Source organism: Apaloderma vittatum, unplaced genomic scaffold (assembly GCF_000703405.1).
Source record: "Apaloderma vittatum isolate BGI_N311 unplaced genomic scaffold, ASM70340v1 scaffold15673, whole genome shotgun sequence".
Taxonomy (NCBI): Eukaryota; Metazoa; Chordata; class Aves; order Trogoniformes; family Trogonidae; genus Apaloderma; species Apaloderma vittatum.
Genome location: NW_009709917.1, coordinates 1 through 10,246, shown reverse-complemented (window position 1 = coordinate 10,246; position 10,246 = coordinate 1). Strand labels below are relative to the sequence as shown.

Here is a 10,246-nt window from a genome sequence, read left to right as displayed (position 1 = left end):
CACGCTACGTTCTGGCCCTTGCCAGCTGGGGTGCAAGCAGCACCTCTTTATGTAAGGAAATGAGAGAGAGCGTGCACAGCAAGGCTGTGTCGTCATTTTTGATCCACTCCATCATCTTGCAGCAACAGCAGACTTAAAAAAAAACAACTTCAGAAATACTTTATTTGTTTTGGCAAAAAACTAGAGTAACAAACTTTATCTGCGTTCAAGTACAGTTTATAAACACAAGAAGGACCTGTTGCCACCACCGCTACTCCCATCAACCACACCTAAAGGACTGGATTCTCAGTGCTTCGTTAAAGTGTAGAAAGACATCCAGCACCCATGGTCCTGGGAAATAGACCTCAAAAAAACCCCTAAATGTCATGGAACTTGGGAGAGCTGCCACAGCAGCAGGGCAGTCACACATCAGTGAATCAAGGGGAGCTATGTGCAAAGCTTTTATCCTGTCTCAGTCAGGGAAGTCAGAACAACAACGGTAACGGAAGGCTTAAGATCAATGCTGTATATGATGTTTAAAGAGGAATTATCAGCAAGAGAATTTAGCATGAAAGTCAACTTACTTTTCCCTCTGTGCCAGTGTAAGTCACTGAGAACAAGCTGGGTATGAGTTACACACTGTGAGACCAACCCAGCTAACAGGAGGCTCAACTAAACACGCTGAGGGGGCTAAAAACGCTGGTGCGTTGCACAAGTGTACACACTTGCTTTGGTGATCCGGGCAGCCATGGAGGAGAGGCTGGAATACCCCGTCTGACCTGGGGTTCACAGTGCTCAGCAGCAAGGGTGAGGATCACTTCACAAGCTCTCTCCAGAACTGGAAGAGAATCCAGTGCTGCCGAGGAATGCCCAGTGCAGTGAGCGTGCCCAGAACGGGGTTGTCTTCAATCTCCCATTTTCCATCACAAAGCAATGACTAAATTTAAAGAACGTAATCCCTTTTTCTCCCCCACCATCAAAAACTGCCAACACTGTAACAGTAATCTGAGTAGCTCTAAGAGAATGCCCATAACTAAGAGCTACCTGCCTCCCCTTAACTCCAAGGCACCCTTAAAAGATTAAAAAACAGGGCAGGGACATGCAGCCTTCAACTGTGGTAGGAGAAAGCCAGCAATTTTTACAAAAACAAGAGACTAAACAGATTCACTCAACCCATTTGAACGATCTACCAGTGCTCTGCTGCAACAACTGGAGCTTTGGGCACTGCGCCATTTAGAAAACTCTACAGCTCTTCGGGCTTCCTCCTTTTCCAGCTTGGGTCTGTGCATGTTTCCAGGCTACTACTAAAGTGAACAGGCAGTTGAAGTTCCTTCCCCAGGACCTGTAAACTCTTCCTTGCGTAACATTCACCACTTTTTATGAACAGGACCAATAAATTACAATGTCCAGAAAACTCCTCCAGAAGTAGGTACAGTCCCCGTTTTTTCTAGAATTCCCAGTCATCCACTTCCAGCTGCTCCAGGTTTGACACCAGCCCAAAAATGCCACTGGGGTCCTGGGGCCGCGTTCCTTCAAAATTGGTGATGGGGGTGACGGGGCGCAGAAGTTCAGGGAGCGCTTCGGAAGCACGGCGCTTGAGCTGCACAGAAAGGAGAGAACTGTGTGCTGGAATGTTCCCACATGGTTGTCCACCACAGATGAAGAGAACAACGTGTGGTTACACCATTACCCTCTCACCCGCGCAGCAGTGCACAGGATCTCTTAACAAGAAAGCGCTTCACATGCGGCCCTTTCGACAGCACTGGGGTGCTACAGTCCTGACACTCCCATCCGTGATGCCTCACCCTAACCCTCAGCTCAGAGCAAGCCAGACAAATCATCTCAGGGGCACAAGAGCTGCTGCCTCTTCCCAGGCCTGGGCTGGAGCTCGCCAGCCTGCTCCGCACAGGGCACTTGGGTTTGGGGTCAGTAAGGATCAAGTCAGGACTGCCTTGTCCCAGTACTCGTGAAAAATTCTGGGCATACAGGACAGGCAGATTTACATCCTCTGCTTCGATGCCTTGAGAACAGCCCAGCCACCTCCCAGGGAAAGGTGAGGATCGCCAAGTTGCACTACTAGTCACCAGACTAACTTAATCCTTTCACATCACAGAAGACTCAACAACTTGACGTTCCCACCCCTAGGTTCAGAGACACAGCAAGACAACAGCTAGAAAAAAGCCGCTATTCTTTATCTGCAGATTAGATGAGTTTCTTACCTGCTTGAAAAAGGGATGATTAAGCAGAGTGGCTGCGCTCGGCCTGTAGAGAGGAGTTAGAAAAGAAAGAAACCTTTGAAGAACCTCTGCTGGCTCTCACAGCTTAATCAACCCCAGAACAGTGTGGATCTGTGAAGAGCAGCTTTCCCCTGGCGTTACCTGAAATCGGGGTTCCGCTGGAGGCACTGCTCTACAAAGTTATGGAAGTAGGTGGAGAAGGTCCGAAGATAAGGGTGCAGGGCCAGCTCTCCGTTGGCCGCTCTCACGTTGCTAATAGCCATGCTCTCGCCCATCCCACAGTTCGCGCTGGATCGGGAGGTTTTCAGGAATTGTGGTGGTGTCCAGCAGGCAGGGCACAGTTCCATTCAGCTTTTCCAAGAGCATCTGGAAGAGAAGGGCCATGAGCAACATCACACACAGGAAGACTAGACAGTTAAGATTTCTCACTCAGGTAGACACAGCATCCGTGTGTCAGGGTGAAAAAGGAACAGCTCTAAACCTTACCTGGGTAGAAGGCATGTCTTTAAATGGTACGTGGCCATTTGCCAGCTCGCAGGCTGTTATCCCTACACTGTAAATGTCAGATTTGGCGTCGTAACCCTGGAGATTCTAGATGAAAAGGAAAAGAAGTATTAGCCTTGTGGACTGACTGACTTGCCCTAAGAACTCAGAAAATTACACAGAGGTACCATGTAACACTCAAACCTAAGTTTGTTCTTTTTAAACACACCTGCTGCAAGACTTCAGGACTGAGCCAAGGCAAGACTTTGATGCTGTATTTGGGAAAATCATGGACGACTTTGAGCCGCTGCCCGTGGTTGATCATGCTGAGGTTACTTCGCAGGCCAGAGAGGTACACCTTCCCGTCTACAGAGATCAGGATATGGCTGGCTTTAACACTCCTAAAAAAATTTAAAAAAAGAAAAAAGTAAACCATCAGTAAAACCTCAACAGCATCCCGGGAAGACTGTTAGCACAGAAGGGCACTGCAAAGGATTTAAGGCAGGCACAGGTAAGCTGAATTTCTTTCACAGTATATATAAGAAAAGTAGTAACCACTATTAACGTAGAACTTTAAGCCTATCTCACAACAGAATATTTATCAGAGAAGAAGAAAAATATGCTAAGAGACAGGTTAGGGGCCCAGGACCTTCAACAGTAACAGGGCAAATCCCACCACCACCATCAGTCTCAGTCTGGAGACTATCACTAGCATCTGAACAGAGCCTTAACAAGTCAGCCTGGCAACACGAGCTGCGGTTGTGATTTTAGATACACAGTGGTCTTTTAAGTTTGTGCCACTTACACGCAGTTTAGTATGATCAGTGATAAAACTTCCCATGAGTATCGAACTGATTTGCTCTAACAGCAAAGTAACACAAAACTCGATAATGCATTCTGCATCTCTTCAGCTCTCCGCTCTGCTCTAAGGATGAGCAGTTACTTCTGAGAACTTCCAATGGAAGGAAAGTGGATCACTTTTTTCTTTTTTAATATACCTATGTACATAGCCCATGTGGTGGATGTAGTCAAGTGCTTTCAATACGCCTTGGAGGATATATGCAATAGCCAGTTCACTCATCCCATCCATAAAATGGGTACAGATTAAATCTTTTGCAGAGCCTAAAAAGAAACAAAACACCTCTTAGCTGGTCTGAAAAAAAAACCACAAACAAACATAAGGATACTTCATTACTTAAATTTCACTTCACAGAATGTGACAGTCAGACAAAGGTGTTCCCTCTCCACCTACCATAGGCCATGAAAGACGTCACTACCCACAGCTCGTTGTCAGCTATGAAAGTTGCTTTGTATGGCACGATGTTAGGGTGGTTGAATAGCTTCGAAACATGCAGTTCCCCCTAAAATAAAAAGAGGGTATTTTGATTCAATTTAGGAAATGCAGAAATACAAATACAGTATTGATAAGCGCCATTCTTGCTGTCTGTCCTCTCCTAAATCTGCACTGTGCTATCAGTGGCTTTGCCTTACCTGCAAGAATGTGACCATTTCGTTTGTGCAAGCCTCCAGGTTCACTCTTCTGACTGTGACGTACTCTCCTGTGGGTTTATACCTGGCCAGGTTCACAACCATCAAGTCTTCAAAGCCTCTGCCTGAGAGGAAAGATATTAAAAAGCTTCAGCAGCACTTCTGGAACCACACATCTCTGGAGAACTCCTCTAGTCCTTGACCCTTAAATAATCTTTATATTCATTTACTGAAACTATTTTTAGCCTTGTGAAAAAGAATCATCATTCTGTCAGACACCACCTTCCCTGGCACGTGTCCCATGGAGAGAAATCCTCCTAGCCAGTAACACCAGCCTGTCTTTCAAGTTCAGAACTGGGGGAGAAACAGAATTATTGGGCCACAGCCCCACCAAGGACAGAGACGGGTGTCAGTCTGCTCCTGCTGACTTTGTACTTCACACTCAGGGTCATTAACCCACCACACGCCTCTCCCAGTCAAAACCCTTTAGGACTGGCATCTGATTTTTTATCAAAGCGCTTTTAAACCCACGGAAGACAGGCACCAAGCAAGCAATCAAGAAAAGGCCAACAAATTTTGTGGAAGTTATTTTCTATGTAAAGCAGACTTCTAATCCTCCAGCCCACTGGCAGGATTACCTATGATAGTGAGCAACTCATAACAGCTGCTGTCCGGTAGGAAGTTGCTCATGGTGTCCCTTTTAGGGGAAGAAGCTATCGACTCGGAGCTTGCCTCATTTGTCTAGGAAAGAAAAAAAATTAAGTCAGGTCAAAAGAAGTACAGATCGTGTGCTGGAAAAATCATCTGCTCCTTATCATACATCTCAAAATAAAAAGGCAGTACTGAATATAGAAGAGACTGCTGTTAAAGTAATTGCAAATAGTTATTTATCAATTGAAATCCAGGAGATGCCTCATTTCAGAAGATCCAGACATCTGTGTTTCCAACCACGTAACCGTAACAGCAAAGTTCTTAATTACTGTAAGCTAGAATTTGTTTAGGACTATTTGGATAAAGCCAGTTCCCCAGTAGAGCTTAAGCACTGCTTTGTAGGAACTACCTTTCTGCCATTAGTCACAAACCTCTGTGCCACCATCCTGGTGCCTGAGTGAAGGCCCAAGGAAAACTTTTTTTATAGCATTTCTCTGCACTGCAGCGGGCAGCAGCCCTGCCTGATGCTGGGGCTTCTGGTTTTCAGCTGCTCGTCTGCAATAAGACCAGTGCAGCCACAGCTGCTTACCTGCACCACAGAAACGATGGACTAACTTCGCCCAACATGTGGAGATCAGACACACGTGAAAAGAGAAGCTCCAAATGAAAGCCAAAAACTTAACTGCAAAGCGTTAGTGCTTATAGAAAAGAAAAAAATAAAAAATAAAAAGCAGGACTCCCAAGCCTGTCAGCTTTTCTTCACTACATCTGACATAAAGTTATCTGCTTTATTTACGTGCACATAAACCTTTCCAAGCAGGACTTTGCAGCAGACAAACTTCAATGTTCTCGCAAGTTCCGCTGTACCTTCCAACTCTCTCGAATTTCCAAAGTCACCAGGAGAACATCCTAATGGGGATCCAAATTTATTTGGTGTCCAAGATCAGATTTAGTTATCTCCAATTTCCAGCACATTAACTCCTCCTGACATTTGGAACTCCGGCTCATTTTTTCCACCTCATTCTTCACTAACTGCAAATGCCCTTTATCAGACCTTTTCTCACGGTACACGAAGCAGAAAAGGCTCGTGTGTTTTCCTAGAGTGACAGCAAATACTCTTTTTTCCATCACTGAAAGATGGAAACAACACGGTGATGGCTGAAAAACAAAGAACTTGCTGTTCTACCCTCAGTCCAGCGTAAATGTAGTGCCATGAGCACAGACGGGAATTTGCTGTAAATTATCGTTGTGTCCCCAAGTATATTTGGGGAGTAAGCCAGCAGTCAGGCTTCCCAAGTTACACCATTTCAACTGACTCTGAACAGCATTTACCTCTCTCTGCCTACCTGTAACAAAAAAAAAAATGTATATTTTCCTGGTAAGATAAAAGAAAAAAAGATTGGTGAACAGTGCTAGGGAACAATTTCAGCTCACACAACTCCAGCACAACAACTCAGTCCCATTTCAGCTAACCCCTGAGACCTCAGCAGTCCCAATTCCCTTTTTTTAACTCATCCTAACACTGCATAGCGCTGCTGCTCAGCTCAGAACAGGCAGCAACTTCCCCTTCACGATTGCAAACTTCGGTTAAAGACGCCTGTCAATTCTCATCTCACTTGTATCTTTCGTTACTTCTTCCAGCAATTTCACATGGTCCTGTCAACAGCCAGATTGCCAGGAGAGACACACAGGCAGATGGAAACCTCTGAAGCAGAAAGGCACCACCAAGGAACTGAAAGCGGGAGGCTCTGACAAGCAGCGTTATGGAGCAATGACAGCTGGTGAAACACAGAGCGAGATGTAAGTGGTTTATTAAAGTCTACTCCAGATATAGCATAAGCCAACAAAACAGATGCAAAAGACTGAAGAAATTTAATCCTATTAATGGTGTGGGCTGCTTCAACAGTAATGGAAAAATACTGTGAGTTCCCTTTTTGAGTACGCCCAAGGTCTTCACTCACCTCTCTTCGTGTTAGCAGTGACCAATAACTGAGAGTTAATGCAAAAGGAGCTCTACCAGAAATTTATCAACATCACACAAGAGGTTTTTTGTTAAAAAAAACAAAGAAAGGTTAAACTGAAATGTCATTTATGAAATACCGCAAAAAAAAGCTCCTCGGTGGTTTCACACAGGACAACTTTTGGTGTATGGTCAAAAGCAAAAGCAGCTGCAAAATGAAGTCACATACGGCTGGCTTTAGGGCCCCACATTCATTAAGAGCTAGCTTTCCAGGCTGTTGATCTGATTTTAATTTGAGATAGATTGAAGCAAATTAATCTTTGAAAGGTAGCTACTGTGCTAAATGCCACATGAAAACCAGTTATGTGATGTTAGCAAGGATCCCCGTTTGTCAAGTGACATTCACCCGGATTAGGAAGAGGGAATGTTGCTTTTGTTCTGCTGCCTTCCCCTCCACCTCCTCATTCCCTCGCTGCCTTTCACCATGAGCAACACAGATTTTGCTCCCATCCCTCTCCCAAAATTATTTACTACTCTATGATTACTATTTATTTCTTCTGTAGCCCTGCTGGAAAAAGGAAGCTTTTATTTAGATGCAGAAATCAAAACGGAGTCAGCAATACCACTGCAGAGGTGCCCAAGCCCCAAGTGAATACTGTGACAAAACCAAAACAGATGCTCATCTCAATTTGCTTCCAGTCCAGCAAACGCGTAACATATTTTAAAAGCTTTAAAAAAAATAAATCAAAAGGGGTAAATTTACTTAATACAAAACATTCCATATGTATCTCATATTTTCGGATTTGTTTGTGCCAGTAAACTACAGACACTGGCACAAAAATCAGTTATAAGCAGCCTGAACTGACACAGTTATAATCAAATCACACTTAATTCATGTTTGTGATTAGCTTAAACTAGAGCAACACCTGCGCACAGAAATGTTTCAATACGCTGTGGGTAGGTGCGAAATCATTTAGACGAACATATTCTATCATAAGCTGCATCTCTGAAGAATCCAATCTAAATCATCTCAAAAAAAAGAGACCACTGGGAGGCTGGAGGAACGATGACACAAATCCAAATCCAAGAAATTTAAGTTTCGAGTTTTGAGTTTTCACATCCAGTTTGAAAACCACACACCAAAATCTCCACTCCAGGGTGAAACCTGTTTTCACACTTGTAGAGCTAAATATAGAGATGAAGGATATAACTAAGATAAAAAGAAAAAAAAAAAACCAAACTTCCACAAGGAATAATCTCCATGCAATGAACCACAGCACCACAGCCTGCAAAGGTCACTTACTTTTCTCCGAGAGTCACCCGGAGGCTGCTCTGGAGTAAAGAAATTAATTGTTCACCATGTTGTGTTCAGCAGAAACCCATTAAAAATAGAGTTGGACAACTGAGTCAATAGCCCGCATGATACTTTTCGAAACCAAGTATGTTTTTTTTAGACAAAGGCATTTAATTTACACATAAGGCTGCAGCACTAGAAATAATCCAACTGTAGTACACGTAAGGGATTTAAAGAGATTCAGGTAGTGCTACTGTTCATACATTCAACCTAAATATAAGGTGATGATTTTTTGTGTTATACTTCTAAACACATTCAAACATGAACTATCTACGTCACTTAAATATGGAGGAAACTATCTGAAGTTTATGTGAAGCAGGGAAAAATCTCCCACTCCACCTGAAAGCTCAGGATCTAGACATCTCTCCTCTGCTCCGACTGCTTTCCATGTCACTGAGCAGGAATTCTGCATCCCAGCGGGCAATTCTGTTCGTTATGCACAAAGCAGAACAGAAAGCAATCGGCTCTCCTGCAGGCACTCTGGGGAACTCTCATCAGAGTTTCAAAATCCATTTCCACTCAGAAAAATTACAATTAACCTTCCCAAACCCCAAATCTATCTTTTGCATAGGAAAGAAAGTGGTTATGCTACGAAAAAGAGAATGCAGGGTCTGAAAATAGTACTTGATTTCCTAATAACTTGCTAGATCTTGGGCACTTCCATATTCACTTTACACAGTTAGCCAGCTTGAATAACCAGATCTGATGCTACCGACTGATTTATTAGTCTCTTTTACTGCTACGATACGTATCTGCAACCAAATTAAGAGACCTGACAGCTAAAATAATGAGGGAAAACTTACCTCCAAACAGTTCGAACTCTCTTAAGCCTTCAACAATGAACTTCTCAGACACCCACCGCTGAAAGAAAAAAAACAACAAGGCCCAGGTAATTAGGTATTCCACCCAGAAACAAGTTTCTTTTCTCCCTCCCCCACAAAAAATGTAAGAAAATCGTAACACTTCGAGGATTCCACTGTGATCTGCAATATCGCAGTGACGTCCTCACTTTGGACAAGGATAATTCTCTTGTCGTGCCCCTACGATGGCACACACCCAGCAACCACCCAGTGCTGCTGGTTTTCCTGCCCAGCAGGCACTTGCAATAAAGTTCACGTAATTTTAGATCATTCAAACAAGAACCTTCATACATACGCGTACAGCAAAAATCATAAGCATGCCACAGCTCCCTTGGAGAAGCAAATAAAACTTGTTTGTCCGGGTGTAAAAAAAAGCTTTAACTATTTACAGTCTTAGAGACTTTGGGTACTTTGGCTATATTTACTGCATGTTACTATACTGACGGTATGCAAACTTAAAATAGAAATGTTTTAAAGCTACTGTTCTCTTCCAGAACTCACAGATTCACAGCCTTAGGTTGTGCAGAGACATATTTCTACTGCTCTATTCAACTCTGTGTTTCAAAGAAAAAAAAAATATATCTACAAACACACATAACACACAACAGAACATGGAATTTTAGCCTTGCAGAGCGCTGATCGCGAAGTTAGCATTAAATAAACAACCACAAACACTCCCAGGTTAGAATTGTAAATTAATAAATAGCCTGCTCGGTAAAGTAACTTTAAGAATAGCTTATACTGCTTAGAGCAAGGGAAGCTCATCCTAGAAAGCACCAAAAGTCTCTCTGGGTGATGACTTGAAAGCTCTTACGGAACCAGGCCCTTTGAGGGCGGTGTTGGTAGCAATTTAAGCGGTTTTCTCACATCACGCTTCAGAACTCAAAAGCGCAGAATCCAACAAAGCTGTTGCGTTTCGCCTCTCGGGTGAAGTTTATTAGAAAAATTCCTGAATTGTGACACCCGCTACCGGCCCCTCGCAGGGAAGCAGCTGCTTCGGGTGTTTGTGTTTCTTATTTTCAGGCGGGCCCACGGAGATCCCGTGTTACGGAGCCTTTCGGGTGCTTTCCCGGACAGGCAAGCGCCAGGCAAGCTCTACCGACACACACCGGCGGCGCAGGGAAACGGGAAGGTTTTTCAACACTCACCCTAATCCGTTCGGGTTTACTTACAAGAAAAGACATGGAATCCGCCGTTGTGTTACCGGAAGGACGGGAAACCTGCGGGCACGACA

The 10,246-nt window shown here is 43.9% G+C and overlaps 1 protein-coding gene across 1 annotated transcript; it reads right to left on the bottom strand.

Moving 5' to 3' along the window:
- Positions 1–1,257: 1,257 nt before the first annotated feature.
- STRADA (STE20-related kinase adaptor alpha) lies at positions 1,258–10,210 on the bottom strand. Its single transcript, XM_009867116.1, is given in 13 exon segments — positions 1,258–1,579; positions 2,199–2,241; positions 2,358–2,522; positions 2,524–2,582; positions 2,703–2,807; positions 2,929–3,100; positions 3,698–3,821; positions 3,952–4,060; positions 4,191–4,312; positions 4,826–4,928; positions 8,102–8,130; positions 8,956–9,013; positions 10,161–10,210. Coding segments are annotated over 13 exon segments (1,278 nt in total). The 5' UTR covers positions 10,197–10,210; the 3' UTR covers positions 1,258–1,426.
- Between the last annotated feature and the right edge of the window lie 36 nt (positions 10,211–10,246).